General features: G+C 38.8%; 1 protein-coding gene across 3 annotated transcripts in view; it reads right to left on the bottom strand.

Moving 5' to 3' along the window:
* sec16b (SEC16 homolog B, endoplasmic reticulum export factor) overlaps positions 1-18,702 on the bottom strand; it is a 41,574-nt gene that overhangs the window by 3,703 nt on the left and 19,169 nt on the right. For all 3 annotated transcript variants that reach the window (XM_036569775.1, XM_036569776.1, XM_036569777.1), the window contains 13 exons: positions 17,802-17,899; positions 14,075-14,156; positions 12,970-13,087; positions 12,437-12,548; positions 11,989-12,094; positions 9,904-10,041; positions 9,648-9,746; positions 7,727-7,811; positions 5,078-5,479; positions 3,846-3,874; positions 3,525-3,629; positions 2,920-3,012; positions 1,781-1,895 (listed from right to left, as the gene is read on the bottom strand). In XM_036569775.1, the coding sequence (XP_036425668.1) occupies positions 1,781-1,895; positions 2,920-3,012; positions 3,525-3,629; positions 3,846-3,874; positions 5,078-5,479; positions 7,727-7,811; positions 9,648-9,746; positions 9,904-10,041; positions 11,989-12,094; positions 12,437-12,548; positions 12,970-13,087; positions 14,075-14,156; positions 17,802-17,899 (1,582 nt within the window). The remainder of the gene's footprint in view (positions 1-1,780; positions 1,896-2,919; positions 3,013-3,524; positions 3,630-3,845; positions 3,875-5,077; positions 5,480-7,726; positions 7,812-9,647; positions 9,747-9,903; positions 10,042-11,988; positions 12,095-12,436; positions 12,549-12,969; positions 13,088-14,074; positions 14,157-17,801; positions 17,900-18,702) is intronic.

An 18,702-nucleotide genomic window follows, 5' to 3' on the forward strand; every position in this document is an offset into this window, starting at 1 on the left:
CAATCAGTTCATAAAAATCAATAGCAGAAAAGTTTTCTGAAAATAATAAAGCCGTGTCATGGCGTATTGTGAGACTGGCGAAAAGCAAAGGAGTCTTTCCTAAAAATATTCAATTTTAGAATTTTTTGCCATTTCTAAAAAGGACAACAAACACGAGAACACAAACAGAACTTTTAAGGCAATAACATTAAACCTTGGTGTCATTTTTAGAAATGCCTTGTGTCACGTTAGGCTGACAAACCAGATGCTTGTGGAAGTAAAATGAGTGCGCTTTATTTACAATAGGGCAAAACAAGGGAGTGGTCAGTAATCCAGGCCAGGACAGAACTGAGAGAGCAATTAACAGGTACATCAGGACACCGAGATCAGAGTCCATAAACAATCAAGTACAAAACCGTCAAAGTACAAAGGAAACTCTGACAGAGCAAACGAGGGCCAAAAACGACAGAAATTAACTGATATCTCGCTGCTGTCAGAAGAAAACCTTGTATCTCCATTTTTTTGTTTTCAGTTTTTGACATAATTAAAAAGTGCCTGACGCACTTTACATTGTGTGTAAATGTCATGAAGAATGGACCAAAAGAACCGGCCAAAAATGACTTGGAAAAATTTCTGGTTCCATTGACTTACATTAAAAGTAAAGTATGTTTTTTCCTTCTCCTGTAAAGTTACCATTTTGGAGATGACAAGTCTGTGACAGTGATGTCGGAACCAGATGCATTATAGGAGTTGGAGTTTACAGGTTTGTGAAAGACTTCAGGGGAACCAGGTAGCATGACACCTATTCGATTCACACAAGGACTCCATTTCCCAAAACTCCTTGGCCCACATGTGCAAAAGAACAGCGTCACGCTGCTTCACGGCTCATCCAGAGGTAAACAATCACGACTGCCAACGAACGCCAGTCGCTCCCGGAGGATCAGCTTCATCTTCACCAGCATCACAGGAGCCATCATGAAGCTTCACTGACTGACAGCTGGGCTCATCACCCAGAATGTGTTCGAGCCGTAAAAAGGGCGCGGTCACTTCTTTGGTTCGCGTCCTCGGATTCTTTAAACTTTGCTTTCGGACTTTTAACTGCTCTTTGACGCTGCAGCCTCGTTCTCCTGCGGCCGCGTTCGGACATTTCTTTCAAAATCTCTTCGAACACAGAGGGTTTTGGATGAGTCTCTTCTAATTTTGTACAGAAATATCATCAAAATGTTTATGAGTCTCAGCAGTGCGAAATGATGATGAATGCTGAGTTGGATTGACATAAAAGTCGCATGAATTCCGATCTGGCTGTTCAGATTGAGTGGCATTGCAGATCGGATACGGATCGGATTTCAGTGCCACATATGAAAGCATCTCAAATCGGAATTGAAAATGTCAGATTCAGTGTGTTTATCTGTTCACGCTGACACACAGACACACATCTGTGTCACATATGAAGAAAAAAATCTGATTTTGGCCACTTTTACCTCCTGTGTGAACAAAGCTTTACTGGTGTAGCATGGGGTGCTTGCCTGGGCATCGAACAGAACCTCAGTCTGCTGCGTTGAGGGCAGCTGTATTACCCACTACACTATACGCATATTTCTTTCACTAATAAAGCAGTTCCAGCTATTTAAAATGACCACTGTTGCGACCAGGTATCAGATATAACAACACGTGCAATGTGCTTCTCAACCATTCAGAGTGTATTAGAAATAGCTGTATGATTGCGATTAGGCATATATATGGCACAGGTCACAGTGCCTAACCTGTCGCAAAATCACAGACACAGTAGAGCTGAACTTACCAGCTCTCCTAGAGAAAGGATTGATGCCGGCTGCTTGAGGCTGCGATACCAGAATGGGTGAAGCCATAGGCATAGGTGGCATCAAGGGTGGGGAAGCAGGAGTGGGTGTTGGCTCCTAAGAAAATAAAGACAATTTTACATGGCCTTCAATACAGGGCAGAAGAAAACAAGCTGCTTCATCCTAAATATTCCAAAACTCATCTGTGGCCTCACACCAATACCAATACAGAGCATTCAGTACGAAGAATGCTGGTAGCACACTGTCAGCGTTCAGTGCTAAAGGTAAGATAATTGATATTAACATAGTAAATGATAACATAACCTTTAACACTGCAACAATATTCCATAACAGGGTATTACTTTCTGAGTGAAAACAAAATTGTAAAAATTAGATTAACTGCAGATCAAAATGAGTCACAGTGTCTATCCTTGAACTCCTTGGGACCACCCGTGGCTCCAAAACGCACTTCGTCATATTCTTCATAACTTTCATATTTCATAAGCTACATTCTAAAGGTGGGGGTCGTATGAGAGCTGTAACTGTCTTCTTTCCAGTCAAATAGATGGGTGATGTAATTTTAAACCCTTATAATAAAAGAAGCTGAACTCACAATTTTTTTTCTACTGAAAGTCGACCCATTTTTCCACAAATCTGAGCTATAAACTATAAACAGATGGCGTCTCTTCAGTGATCTGCTCTGTAAACATTATTATTATAAAATAATACAAAGAGTGTCTAAACATTTTTTGGCTTTCAGCAGTAAACTGTAAGCATACAGCAATATGTGTATCATAAAACACATGTTCTGTTAATTTGAGGGGAGCTTTTACAAAAAATAAATAAATAAAATAAAAATTTACATTTATTTCATGCAGTTACTGAATAATTTGCCTTATGATTTGGTCATTTTTCAGACGGAAAAAACAAAATATACCCTGGTGAATAAGAAGTTAACAGCCTTGGTGCTCACTAGTAATGTCCACAGCATGACCGCATAGGCCATAGGTCAGATAGCACTAAATATAAACAGACTTGTCATAGATTTACTCTGTTGCATCAGTTGATATTTGCATCATTCTCCATCTTTAAGCATCTGTCAAAGTCAAAACATTCAGTTTTAGGTTGCCAGGCTGGTTACCATGTGAGCAGGTTCGTCTTGCGTGATTTCCTCTTGAGGTGGTTCTTTAGGCTTAGACCTGAACCATCCACTAAACCATCCTGACTTGGAGCTCTGTTTAAAATAAAAATGGGACACAAAAGAGTTGATTTGAACAAACAATAATTGTCCAAAAGTTTGTAGACACCTGCTCTATTCAAAGGTATTAATAGGGAGCTTGTTCTCCCCTTTGCAGCAGTAACAGCCTCTACTCTTCTGGGAAGGCTTTACTATAGATGTTGGAACACTGCTGTGAGGATTTGATTGCATTCAGCCACAAGAGCATTAGTGAGGTCAGGTACTGATGTTGGATGATTAGTTCTGGAACATCACTCCAACTCATCTCAAAGCTATCACTCCAGAGAACACAGTTCTACTGCTTCACAGCCCAATTCTGGGGGCTTTATAAGGGCCTTAGGCTCATGAGTGTCTGCTGCAAAGCCCCCGATTATATTAACAATGCTTTTCTATGGAGATGTGTGTGTAAGTGTTTGTCAGCAATGGGAGCACCTTAAAACAGCTAAATTCCCTAATTAGAAAGGGTGTCTGGACATCTTTGGACATACATCTGATGAGGACACTCTGACCTTTTCTGATTTCTGGCTGGTTGTTTCTTTTGTATTAGCCTCAGGTGGGGAAGCCGTATCCAGATCGTCACCACCAAGAGTGGTTCCATTTTCATGGGTCTCCATCTTGAAAATAGAGACATATTGTGAATTTTTGTTTCTACTATATGGAAAATGCTACAAAACACAATATAGTCAATTTCAGTTTCTGTCTTGTACTGAATGTCCAGCTAAATAATTTGAAATGTATTTGTATTTTACATGAGTAGGTGTTATAGTCAGATCCAGCTCAGGAAGCAAAATATAATCAATTAAAATGAAAATGTTCTCTGTTGTTCTTACCATGTTTGTATCAGTGGAGAATTCAACACCTAGAAGCAAAAAAACGTGCATGAAAACAACACAGCAATAACACAACATACTGTACAGCAGGGGCGTCCACACTTACCAAGAGGGCCACATCAGACCATATCAAAAACACATGAGGGCCGAAATTTTATTCATAAATGATTCAAAATGTAAAATTTTTTGATATACAAAAAGTACAACCATGATCAGCAAGGCTGCCCAATCCTGGTCCTGGAGATCTTTCACCATGGAGAGTTCATATCTATCACAACTGAAGCCTGAAGATCTTCGTTACCTGGATCAGGTGTGCTAGATTATGACTGGAGCTAAGCCCTGCAGGGTGGAGGATCTCCAAGACCAGAATTGAGCATGTCTCAAATGAAGATTTGCCAATGATGCCCTACATGTGTGTAAATTTGCCACCAGTGGAGTTGCGGTGCTTGCATGTCCACACTGGTCAGAGTGAAATGCATCAGTGCCTAGAATTCGGCTTTGTTCAATTTAAGGTTTTACCAAAATCTCCAGTTCTCAGTGTTAGTTTGAGCTTTATGGCCGCAGTCTGGACTAAATGTGGTCAGTAAATTAAGCTGCAGGTCAGTCAGAGAAGAAAGGGTCTTAAACTCTAGCTAACATCGTTACCGCAGTGCAGTGCATTACACTGTAATCTTACAGCACTGCCACCATCAGGTGAAGGGAAGAACTGTAGCATACTGGCAGGCGGGCCACCTATAACACACTCTAAAACAGAAACCAGGGGCCGATTAAAATCTGTCTGCGGGCCACATTTGGCCCTGGGGCCAGACTTTGGACACCCCTGGAGTATTTCAACACATCATACATGAATTGTGATAAACCCAATGTACAAATTCCTCAACAAAAACCATTTGGCTTTAGAAGACAAGCAAAATGAACCAGTGTAAACAGAGAGAGAACATCCAGACACATATTATGATATATATTTGGACTGTCTCTGTAGGTTACCTACAAGTGCTAAAACTGTTTACCAACCATCTCGTGAACAAACCATCTGACGGTATTTAACAGCAAGAAAATTTTGCCTAAGGTGACAAATAGGGCCGTTTCTGTTTAACTGTCACTTAAAAACAAAGTAAGCACCTACAAAGTGACTATAAATGACTGTTAAAACAGTGCTACTGCACATTCTGTAGATAGTACCAACATACAAGCACACATTTCACAGCGATCAGCTCCACTACTGTTCTGACCTGTATTACTGCGGCTCCTTGGAATCAGACCGGCAGCAGTGTGATGGTATGAAGACTGATTAGCGCCATCCTGGCCAGCAGGCACTGGGGGAAGCCCAGGCATGCCCAAAGGCTGGCTTGGAGGTGCTGCCAAAGTATTCTGCAGGGAGTACATGGGAACTGGAGCATAGGTCTGGGGAAGCTGCTCTTCAGGAGCATATGGTTGGGCTTCTGGTGGGTAAGAGTGTTCTTCTGAGGTGTAAGAGGGGTAAGACTGCTCTTCTGAAGGGATAAAGGAATGAGGTTGTTGAGCTGCAGACTCATAGTACTCATAGTGCTCCTGTACTGCACCACTGTGACTGGCGTCTGGAGGGAAATGCTGGATCATCTCCTCACTGTTGCTCAAGTCGTCTGGGTTAAAATCTATAAAAAAACCAAGACTTATAAAGAGAACCATAATTACACTAAAGGAAACTGCTTGGTGAAAAGTCAAATATATTTCATTTTACCCTTATTCCAAATGTCGATCAGCCAAGATGTGCTGTTCATAAGGCAACATGACACCTACATAAGCTTGTCATGACAACTGACATGACCCTACATAACTATTTATAAACGCTTGTTCCAATAAGCGTCATTCGCTATAAAAGTTACATTTGCCAATTTTGATCAAAGTCAGCTAAAGTAGCCTTTATGACAGATGACGCCTATTGTAATGAGCTTTTTTAAAACAGTTATGTAGGGTTAAGTCAGTTTCAATGACAACCTTATGTAGGTTGTCATGTAGCCTTATGCACAGCACATTACAGTAAAGTGTTACCGAAGTTTGGTCTTTTTTTACTGGAGCCCATGTAGCTAACAAGTAACCCACTAATTGGCATCTTGCAAACTGTCTAAAAAATTGAGTATATTTGAGATTAATTAGCACCTTGACATGTTTTAAAGCAGTTTGTACAGTGCTAACTGCTAAAAGATGCCTGGTGTCTAGTTCAAGCAAACAGGCAGCTTTAAAAATTACCTAAAACAATTCATTTTTATTTATACAACAGTTAGTTCCGGCCACACAAGCTGATTGGTTGAGAAGCGTCTCTAACCGTTGCTGTTATTTCACCATAACATCACGTTTTTTTCACAAACACTGTATCACTCCGCTGAGGCGCCGTTGCTAAGCAATGACTCTGACAGCTGTAGGAGACGCTCAAACCATTTGAGCGTTTTTACTTCTTACTTTGCCACAAACAGAAAATGGACACTTTTAAGATCACATTTGACCGACAGTCGATTTGGTCAGACTCTGAAGATGAGACGACACTAAATTCCCAAACTGTCATCACCACTGAGCAGCTTTTCAGTCGGCAGCTGAGACAGAAGAACAGCTGAACAACCTGGAATCAGCCAGAAATGAACCCAACACCATTCGCCAAACTAAATGGGCTGTAAGATGCTTTACAGACTGGCTGGAACAAAACAACATTAATACTGATCTGGCAAAAACTGACAAAACTGAGCTGAACTTGATATTGCAGCAGTTTTATGGCTCAGTCTGAACTTCAAAAGGCGAGGCTTACAGCAGACTGTGCAGCGAGTGGGCGGAGCTCGTTACTCTGACGTAGCAACAAGCTGCTTGTTAAGGAACTATAATTTGGCTGAAGGAACTGCGAACATTAAAACATATTAAACGCCGCGTTCACGGCCCAGTTTATTAATTTATTACTTTATTAATTTAACTGTTGTATAAAAGCAATAGAACACTCGAGGAGTGTGTTATCACCAATAACATCACGGCTGTGATGATCTACATCAACCAAATCACAGCTGTGATGTTATTTCACGATAACACACTCCCTCTGTGTTCTACTGCTTAATTAGAATTATTTTTGAATATGTATAAGTATTTAATGCCTATTTTGCTGTTGCAGTTTTGGCATATTTGTTGAGTAAAAATGAAATAAAAACACAGCTGGCCCACAGATCTGCTGAGATTTTTTAATATGGCTCTTGTAGTGGTTGAGTCTGACACCCCTGTTATAGGGGGTGTGCAGTTGTTTGCAAACTTCTTATTGTTTTAGGACTCAAAAGTAATCAGGGGTCGTGATGTGTACAATGCAAATACAGAGTTTTTTTTACTATCCAAAACAATTAGTGGACCTTACATGTGTCTTTAAGTGTTTATATGTAATGTTGATAACAGTAAAATAGTGTTAAATCCGTAGGAATAAGTTCCATAGCCCTGCATGTACCAATGTATTTTAGGAAATATGTTTTAGTTCAAAACCTTCATCTTAAAGCTACCATAAAACTTTTCAGTGAGGGTTTTAGAGGCATTAAACACTTCAGACGTCTGGTTCCTATCACCACTGTAAACGATTCAAGCCAGTAAGTTTCTCTAGAATGGAACATTTCACACCAAACCAGTCTGAATGACTTTGTTTACATCTTAACCATTAAATTATTTAGAAATTTTGAACAAAATTTTTCCTTTTAAGTATATAAGAAAATTGATCAGTATGACTGTGTAAAGCTACGTTAATAAACATGTCTGCTTCAACCTGCTCAGAGATCAGCGTCCCACCATTTCCCCAAGATTAGAATAATGAAAAGACCTACTGCCTCCTAGTGGATGATAAGGAAACACAGTGTGTAACTGGGGTAATCCGGACATGAATTTACCTGCATGCTCTCTGCTCTCCTCATGAGTCCAAGCACTGTCTTCAGCTGCTGACAGATACGCACCACTACAGCCAGAGTTCCCCATCTGCAGATGCACATGCTTTATTAGGAAATGTGAAAGCTTTACAAACACAGACACGCACTTTACTCACACTACACAAATCAACTTGCTTTTAAAGTTTTTCAGATTAACCACAAGATGAAATGAATATTAGCTTTAAAGTTAAAACAAAAACTTTTATTTAGCAATATTTAAGATGGAATTTTAGTGACTCTATAAGGACATAAAATGTGTAAAAATGCTCATATTCATAAAAACATATAAAGAAGAACATACTTTTTTCACTTGCATTAAAACGTTTTTCATGCACTATGTTTATGATAACATTTTAGGGTTTTGTTCCAAAATGCATTACAGATGACTTTCAAATTTTTTTTCATGATAAAAATGGGTTTTACACATACAAGAAATGTCAATGCTATATTATGATGAATATCACCTTTATTAGAAAAATAAAATTATGTGGATTTACAGCATTTTGGAAGGAAGCCCTTCATATTTCAGCCTGAAAGACACGGTAGCTTTTTGTCACTCACACACTGCACTAAATGGCACTCATTCATGGAAGGAATTGGGTGTGCTAAAGTGAAGAGAGGGGGGTGGGGGGGGACATAGTTGTTCATAAATTTCCAAATGGCTTGTTTCCAAGTGTGTCTGGGATTCACAAACCTATTAAACATAGCCATAAATATATATCTGAGTGTTTTGGACATTGCTGGTGTGCATTTATTCCCATAAATATAACTTTGAACAAAAAGTTATTTTAATAATTTCACCTTCTTGAGCCTCAATTTAGCAATATTGGTTTTTAAATCAATCATATAGAATTCCAAGCACCACAGAAGAGCTCGTCCCCACAGTCATGTGTAAAGGCTGAGGCCATATTTTGAGGTAAAAAAAACACGTTTTCTGCTATTTTTACTGTAATAATCTGAACATGACTATGAAATATATGATTTAAATGACATAAAGAAAAAAATGCCAAATAATTATTATAAAATATATAATGACAGCTGTTGTCCCCAGGAGTCGTGTCACTGGTGTTACTGCATAACAAAAATCTCTTATTTTGAAATAAAAGTCACACTGATGACATCACTCGACTTCCTTTTACCTGTTTTCTGAGGATCTATGAAGAAAAGCACACGGTGAGTCCACTGTGTCTTTCAGTTATCAGAGATTTTCTCATTTAGCTCATGATTTCATATGAAGCTTTTAGCTGAAGTCACCAGTGTGACCGAATTTATTCTGAGGTAATTGTGAAAAAATAGAACACAAATGGATTAAATTCCATATTTTAGTGGATATTCCATGATTGACAACATGTGGTTTGATGCTCTGTAGCATTTATTCTGTAAAACACATTTTTCATTAAAAATGTCTCTGGTGTTCCTTTATTATGTGTAAGACCAATGACGTTTCTGTAGAATGACCCTAAATCAAAACAATAATGCCCACAGCAAAACTTACTAAAACAAAATAGAATTACTAGGAAAAAAGCTTTAGTTTTTGTTTTTTCCGTGCGTGAATGAGAGTTTAGAAGCAGATCCCTTCTGTTTTTGTTCTCTAAGGAAAGCTGGAGTCAAGCTGAGCTCAGTCTACTGTTTGTGTTTATTCTACCCTTATCAAATACTTGATATCACAGTGTTTATTATAATACTAAAGAATAGGACTAAAACTGAAACTAAATAAAAACTGTATAAAAAAAAAACACTTTTTAGAAAATAAAAACTGAAACTATAAATAAACCCTTAAAACGAACTCAAACTAAACTAAAATCAAAAGCCAAAATGAAAAACTAAATGAAAATAAAAACTAATGAAAATGCAAAAAAACATCATAACTCTGATATGTGTTCACCTGTATGTCCTGGAGCCGCCGTCGCAGCAGGTCTAGCCAGGTCAGATCAGCTCCTGTCTCACTGAACTGAGCTTCTGAGTGTTTAAGTCTGTCTATTAACTGTCGCACAGCACACACACACACATTCACACACACACACACAAAAAAAAACATATGGATATGGTTGTTAAAATAGTTTTTGTGGATAAGTAGTGTTTGGTGGTGTTTATGATTCTGTGTGAGTGTGTGTGTGTGTGTGTGTGTGTGTGTGTGTTACCTTGATAACCTCCCCTAGCAGTATTACATGTGGCTCCTGTATCCTGAGCAGAGATTTTGCTACGACCTCACAGTAATGAAAGGCCTGTGAGGCTAAACCACAGTCCAGCAGCCGACAGGCATACAGGAACTTATACACCTGCACAGTAAAACACAGCACAGCTGCATTAACACACTCAGACAAACACACTGTACAAATCACAGTTTAGCAAGATACGGTGAACAGTAACCAACTTACTGACAGCACTGAGAAATCCAAAGAAAACCTAGATCTTGCAGATGTTAGACATCCAAACATAAAACCACAGGGGCTGGACTTCTTCCCATATAAATCAAAACAATTTGTAAATTAATTTTTGGGATTTGACTGGCAAATCACTTCAGGATTCCCAAAGACCCCCCAGATGGAAATATCATGGCCCCGATGTATAATCAATAACAATAACAACACATTTGTGTCTGTTAGCAGCTTTGATTATTCTGTTAGTGTGAGGTGGATTGGAACGGGACTATTATTACTGAGTTACTGAGGCTACGTTCACATTACCAGGCTGAAGTGGCACAAATCTGATTTTTTGCCCTGATGTGACTCAGATCTGATGTTTTCAGGGCTGTGTGGACACAAATCTGATCTTTTCAAATCTGACCTGAGACACTTTCATATGTGGTCCTAGATCGGATACGTATCCGATTCGTGGCCATGTGACCTTAATGTGATGCTCAGATCAGAATTCATGTGCTTTTTTTCCACTGCACTGCGCCATCATTCAGCGTTACCATGGCAGCAGCGCCGAACAGAAGTTGAAGCCTGTAAACGGTGGAAAAGCAGCTCATCTCTCCTTTTTCTCCTCCGTCTCACTCTAATAATGAAGCTGAGAGCTGATCAGAGTTAATTATCTTCTCAGCGAAGCTCGTTCTGCTCGTTAGTTTGTGCTGATGATGAACGTGATTCATTCATGTGACGTTACTGAGTAGGATGAGCTCATGAGGGTCATTTCAGGACGCCGGTTCGTCACATTAATGACAGATTTGAGTCACTTACCTAACCGAGTGTGAACCATCGCGTCAGAGAGATCGGATTTGAGCAAAACATCAGGTTTGAGCCTGAGGGAGCTCCATATTCAGCCAATTACACAGGAACGTTCACGCCACACTTATTACTGTCAGACTGTAAAAACTACACAGACTTATTACTTGTTTTAGTTTCACCTGGTAAAAATAATCCAGCTTGAATAGCGTCTAATACTGTACACACACTGAGGTTCTTGAAAACTCTTTGCACTGATTTTTTGTGAACTGATGCTATAATGTATAAAAGAAGCATAACTGAACCATAATCCACTGAAATGATATGTTCTAAGCTGTACTGACTCCACACACCCCGTCTCGTCGCCAGGCTTTTATTTTACTGTTCTGTTTTAAAACATTCAGTTAAGAAAAGGTACAAATACGAACTTTTCACCTGGAAAAACTTATTTAAGGTTCACAATCAGACCTTAAAACCACTGTTGGACCTTTGAGGGAACATTTACACTGTTTGTACCTTGATGAACGACAAATGTACCTGAACAGAACCTTTATTTCTAACAGTCTAGATGGCATATTTCTCAGAGATGTCCATGTTTATTTCAACACAACAATGGTAAGCCTTATTTTGCACATGTATGTCTGTGTATTCGGAGAGTGCGGGAGCTAGACTGACCTGCCTGCAGTCCAGACCTGTCCCACTAACAGCATGTGGTGCATTTTTTAAGTTAAAATTTAAAACTTTTTAAATTTAAAACTTCTCTCCCAACTTTTTTGGAACGTGTTGCAGGCATTAAATTAGGAATGAATGTATATTTATAAAAACAATGTGGTTTATCAGCTACACCATAAAATATTCTGGTTTTGTACCGTTTTCAGTTTAATACAGATCAAAAAGAATTCACTTATTTAACACCGTGGCAACGTTTTTGGAATTGGGTTTGTTAAAAAATCTGAATTGTAAGGGTTCATAAACTTCCTAGCATCACTGTATCTAATACTTTGAGTGGACACATTACTAAGATTGCCAAACTGGGGAATAAGATGTAAAAAGTTTCACCTGAAAAGAAGGGATTGTGAAAGACGGGTCTCCAAGCCTCTGGCAGTATTCAAACACTTCAGTGCAGCGGATCACCGAATTCTGGCAGAACTTTGGAAAGGAAACACTGAAATGAATCGTGAAAACAAGAAAAACATACCTGTTAAATTTCAAATGAATTTCCTGACCTTCCAGTTTTTCTTGTGCCTGGTATAAACATTTGATTCAGTTTGATTTAATTTGTACTGCATTTTTATGAAACATAATGGCCCAAAGCAGATTTTTCCGGAAATGTGGGTGCCACCACCTAATGAAGGACCTAAGGAAAACATCTTTCTTTAAGCACAACAAGATTTATCTTCAATTATGCTGCCTGTCTTTATGTTTGACCTTGACTCTCAATAAATCCTCAACACAGCGACTCAGCACCTACGTGCTGCTGCCTATGTCTCCCATTTGCAACTCTTACCTATGACTGCTGCCCAGAAGCACCAAACGTTGGGCCTTGTTTGTGTACCAGCCAAAGGGGGAGTGAGCTGTGAGGTAGCAGATATGAGCTGCATGCAGCAGGCCTCTGGAGGCTGGCAGGGAAAACACAAACACAACCGCAGCATGAGTAGTTGGCCATGAGTCCTAAATTAAAGTGATAGTTCAGCAAAACAAATCACCATTTTCTCCCGTCACCCCACATGTAGTCAATTAGTCAAGACATGTTTGGTGTCTGAAATTTGCGTCTTTAGTTCATCACATACACCCTAAACAATGTAAACAATGAGTTATTGAGCAACCTCTAATATACCTGTCAATGTGGTTTCTGTCACTGTGTGACATACTGTTGTTTATAAATATTGACAGTAATATGTTGCAGAGTCAAAAAGAGTTTTCCACTGAACTATTCCTTCATGTCCAAGTCTTCTGACTCTGTATCCTAAATGTGGAAGTGAGCAGAAGGACATAAAAGGGTCCTTTGATCTGTGAAAAAGATACATTTGTATTTCATACCTAACATATCACCCATACAAACGATGGACTTGCAGTGCATATCAGAGTCTTCAGTCTCATTGGACAGCATGACAGCTAGATGAGGCCTCCAGTCTCCCCACTTTTCTCTACTATAGCACTGCAGAGAAGAGAAGAGAAGAGAAGAGAAAAAAAGACAAGTGAAAAAGAGAAGAGAAGAAGAGAAGAGGAGAAGAGAAGAAGAGAAGAGAAGAGAAGAAAATAAGAAGAGAAGAGAAAAAAGACAAGTGAAAAAGAGAAGAGAAGAAGAGAAGTGAAGAGAAGAGTAAAAAAACAAGTGAAAAAGAGAAGAGAAGAGAAAAAAGACAAGTGAAAAAGAGAAGAGAAGAGAAAAAAGACAAGTGAAAAAGAGGAGAGAAGAGAAGAGAAGAGAAGAGAAGAAGGGATAAAGAGGGAAGAGAAGAGAAGAGAAAAGAAGAGAAGAGAAGTAAAGAAACGATAAAGAGAGAAAAGAAGAGAAGAGAAGTGAAGAAGAGAAGAGAAGTGAAGAAGAGAAGAAGGGATAAAGAGGGAAGAGAAGAGAAGAGAAAAGAAGAGAAGAGAGGTAAATAAACGATAAAGAGGGAAGAGAAGAGAAGAGGAGAAGAGAAGAGCAGAGAACAGAAGAGAAAAAAGACAAGTGAAAAAGAGAAGAGAAGAGAAGAAGAGAAGAAGTGAAAAAGAGAAGAGAAAAAAGACAAGTGAAAAAGAGAAGAGAAGAGAAAAAAGACAAGTGAAAAAGAGAAGAGAAGAAGAGAAGAAAAAAAAGACAAGTGAAAAAGAGAAGATAAAAAAGACAAGTGAAAAAGAGAAGAGAAGAGAAGAGAAGAAGGGATAAAGAGGCAAGAGAAGAGAAGAGAAGTAAAGAAACGATAAAGAGAGAAAAGAAGAGAAGAGAAGTGAAGAAGAGAAGAAGGGATAAAGAGGGAAGAGAAGAGAAGAGAAAAGAAGAGAAGAGAGGTAAAGAAACGATAAAGAGGGAAGAGAAGAGAAGAGAAGAGAAGAGAAGAGAAGAGAAGAGAAGAGAAGAGAAGAGAAGAAAGGTGATGTTAGGTTAGGTTGTAAGCATCTGCTACTACATTACTGTAGAGTGAGCGTGGTACATTACCGTGGCAACAGTTGGGATCCTGCCAGAGAGCAACTGGAAGAGTGTTTGTAGCGGATCACTGGGTGCCAGACTGCCTGTAAACCTGTCAATCACACATGCACACATATGTAGCTCGACGTTTGCTCACACAAACCCATTTAAACATGTTTGTATGCAAAAGTTTGAACATCCCCAGTTAAGTTACACGTTGTATTGATTTTCTAGGTGAAAATAAGTGTGTATTCTTTGCAGGGAACAAACCATAGTGCACATTTTCTATTTATTTGTTGAGTTTGTCATATTGGGAAAAATCAAATATAAAATGAGCCAAAACTTTAACACAGACTACAGATGATGTTTTATTGTGCGTTACAATATGCAGAAGTGTGTTTACTTAACCCTCTACTGCATGAAGCATGAGAGCAATTTAAAAACGTCACTTTCTTGCATTCCCGTTTCTCGCATTCACTTTTCTTGCATAAAATGGTCCTTGATTATTGAATTACATAATTATACATTTATAAATAATGCTTATTAATAATCTGTCCTGATTATTAAATTCAAAAACATTTTAAAAATTTTGTGCAGGGGTCCTTTAGGAGTATGCTGCCTTCAGGCAACGTTGTGAGACAATGGGAAGAAATGATACAGAGCTGTGTTCTCTGAAGCGGTGAGACCTTGCTTGTGACTGGCTAAATCCATTTCACTGTCGTTGCTTCTAGGCAACAAACATATTTCTGCAAATACTTATAACAAAATAAGTTTAACTGAATGTTGAAAACTAGGTTTAAATGTGCCCACTTAGGGATGATATGACCAAGTACATGCTTTTTATTGACTCACTCAAACTCTTCCCTTTGTTGTTAACCCTATAATTGTCTTTAAATATGTATAAAGCTATTGTAAAGTGAGGAGAATGAATTTGTTGCCCTGAGGCAACATTGTGCAATAGAGGGTTAATTTTACTTAGAAAATCAGCAAAACGTAATTTGACCAGGGGCGCCCAAACTTCTACGACTACTAAGCTAGCAATCTATCTATCAGTTCTCAAAGCAGATAGCTTGAGAGCCATCAACTACAATAAAAGAACAGATGACTGTAACTCAGTTCAGTATCTCTATTATCTGCTAAATATTACAGAGCTGGACTTGGTTCAGTTCCACACTGGCCTACAGATGTGACAGCACTATGTGGGAAGCCCTACAGTCCTTACAGAGGTTGGCACCAGCAGTAAAACCACAGACAGAGAGACACCAAGACATTAAACAAAAAAAAACTATAGCTGACTCAGTATCGGAAAGCACACGCACACAATCTGCAACACATGCAAACGGCATACGATTCCATGCTATATCCAAAAATAAACGCTCAGCCTCTAGACTCAGGTTCCCCTGTCCCACGTTACTCTGACCCACACGGAGTACACCCAGTACTGCGCTTGCCGGATTGAGATTCTGTACATATCGGGTTACGTTGTGCTGTGTTGATCACAGGGAAGGCTGCTCCATAATGCTTAGTTTCCCAGCTGGGTCACTTTAAACAAGGTCCAGCTTTGATAAATGAGATGTAGAGCAGGACAGAGTCTGATAGTGAGGCTAATATATATATATATATATATATATATATATATATATATATATATATATATTCCATTGTACATGCATTGCCTGGATACTGAGACAGCAGGGACAAAGTACTGGTTCATACATACTGTGACTGTGACTTTTAGCATATTAAAAACACGTCGACAAGTCAATAAAGTCATATGGTTGAAGATTAGCCTGTAACGCTTTGACCAAAATTGACTTTTGTCCAATTCCGTTAAAAAAACAGAACAGAAAGGCTCATTTGGAACCGTGACTGGTGAAGATATTCACAGCAAATAGTAAGAAACATTGTGATTGGTGACCACAACTAAGATATAAAATGGTGTAAATATTAAAAAAAGTGTTTTTAAGCTGACGATTCAGGTTTTTAGTGTTTTAAATCATTTTTAAATTTGGAGTGTTTTTTGTTTTTTTATTGTTTAAATTGTATTATTGGTATTGCTAGATGTGAGTTTCTATCTGTAAAATGTATATTTGCACTTAAAAACGTGAGATATTGTGCATATACAGCGCAAAACATTGAAAATAAGTATGTTACCTGATCATGTTTTTATTTGCGATTCTCAAGTAACAATATAAAGCTGCTATTTTGCTGCTATTTTCTGTTAATATGGTGCAGTAAATTACTGTGAAAGCAATGTAGAAGCCAGTAATTTACTGTTAATGCAGTAAAATGTTTTACAGTGTACTGATATGTATATCAAACAACCTCCAAGTAGAGTGATGTAGTTTTGTATTTAGTTATTTGTTGATTTTTGACTTTCAGTTTGGGAAATATCTGACTGACCATGTTCCTTTAAATAGTCGGTGGGAATTTAGCGCTGTCAATCAGACGGTTTTGGATCCTACTGACCATGCAGGGAAGCCAAAACCAATCCGATTCCACTCGAGTCGGTTCAGCAGCAGATGTACATGTCTGTGTGGAAATGGAGAAGGCTGGAAAAGAGACTGATTTAGCTCTGACCTACGAACGGTTCGACTAGCAAGTTCGCACACTGGACATCTGATCTCCTCCACTGCCGCGGTGTTAACGGCCTGCGAAATGTGCCACCGCACATGAAACTCTCCCGTTACTAAAACAAGCTGTATTTACATCACAGGATGTATTTCACTTTCTTTGTATGAATGTATAATCCGACACATTCTGGGCATGAAAGTTTGATAGCAGATTAATTAAAGTCCATGTGTCAAACACAAGGCCCGCGGGCCAAGTCCAAGTCCAAGCCTGTGACACAGTCCTATTCGGCCCGCAAAATTGTTTTAATTTTCTATTCTTACTAGCCCATTTCACCCTGAGCTGCACTACAGTCCCCAGCATGCACTGCAACATAGTGTACCTTCTGACCCCCAACAACAATCTAAGGGCCAGCAGTTACTCAAAAAGAAGATTATTATAAGCATCCAATGCCTATTTTGTAGTTGCATTTTTGGCATAATTTTTTGTGATCAACTTTTTATTGCATTTTTCATCATGTTTCACAACAAGGGTGGGGAGAGGTAAGGGGGAGGGGAAGGCAGGATGGTGACATACCTTTTAGGAATACACACAAATCAAAAATAAAGCAAAGACAATATATAAACAACTACACAACTAAACAACATCACATAATTTAACTGGAAACTAAAGTTCTTGAATAGAGTTGTATAAATTCTCCCAGTTTCTTATTGTTGACTCTTTTGCCTTGTTAAGCTGTAAGTTATTCCATCTGAACTATATTTTGAAAACTAGATATCCAGAATTTCATGGCTGAAAGTTGTGGGATGATCCAAAGGTGCTAGACAGTTTTCCTGATGGCTGTAAAACCTGCCAAGTTTTGGCATATTTTGAATAAACAATGGCCCATTTGGGTCGTGGTAAAAATGCAATAAAAATACATCTGGTTATGGATTCGCTAAGATTTTTTAATATGGCCCTGTTAGTTGTTGAGTTTGACACCCCTGAATTAAAGGACAGTGTACCCTTGGAAAGAGCCGCAGGCTAGTTTAAGTGACTGCCATGAAACAAAAGAATGAAACGCTGTAAAACAATGACCAATATCTTCAAATCAATGCAAGCTGAAGACAAATTATTGTATGTCTTATACAAATAAGCATTGTGTGCATGGTTAAAATCAATTGAGCAGTGCTATTTTTCCACACACCTGCTCAGAACTGTGGTATAGGCCCTGCCGTCCATCTTGCTGGCCAGAAAGAGGGCGTGACCCCACAGGCCGCTCCGCATGGCCAACTCCAACGCTTCCTAACAAGAGAAAGGTGAATTGAGGAGAGAATAGTCCAAGAATTAGACAGTGTTTCTGATAGGTGAGCTGTAAGACTGGCTTTACATGGTGAAACTTACATGCAACTTTACTTGCTTTAAAACTTGCACTATGTAAAGGGTGTAACTCAGCTGCAACAGTTGCACTTGATTCAACCTTTTGGAAAAGTTTCATGAAACAGCCAATCAAAATGCAGACCACGCCAAACGATTTCAAACGATTGATTTCACTTCATTCATCGATAAGAAATGAATACAGACGTTGGCTCACTGGACACCTAGAAATGAGATCCTCCAGATTAACCTGATGCAAGGTTTTTCATTTTGTCAGTTTCTTGAGCCACAACAAACAAACACAAGTTTCTCGAAGCTAATGTTTCTGTAACCAGCTGACTTCACTGGCCATTAACGCTAACAACTGTTCAAATGGCTGCTTTGCCAATTACATTCCCAATTTTACACAGAAAGCAGATTCTTTTGAGAAGAAGAGGGTGAGAGTCGCTCCTTGATGAACTTGTAGTGTGTCTAGGACATGAGAGAAGCAATAGGTCCCATAATGGCTACGTAAATATTAATTTTCAAAGGCTTAACATAAACAGAACAGAGATAAAACTCAAACATATAGTACAGGGGTCTCTAATTAAAATTTAATAAGGTCCAGTTAAAGAAAATATCCTCAAGCAAAAGTCCGGAACATCATAGTGTCTAACTTGCATCATGATTCAGTGCCATATACTGTTTACTGAAGTAGCCTAGTAGATATATCAACATCTTACTGAATGTAA

This window comes from Colossoma macropomum, unplaced genomic scaffold (genome assembly GCF_904425465.1).
Source record: "Colossoma macropomum unplaced genomic scaffold, Colossoma_macropomum, whole genome shotgun sequence".
NCBI classification, from domain to species: Eukaryota; Metazoa; Chordata; class Actinopteri; order Characiformes; family Serrasalmidae; genus Colossoma; species Colossoma macropomum.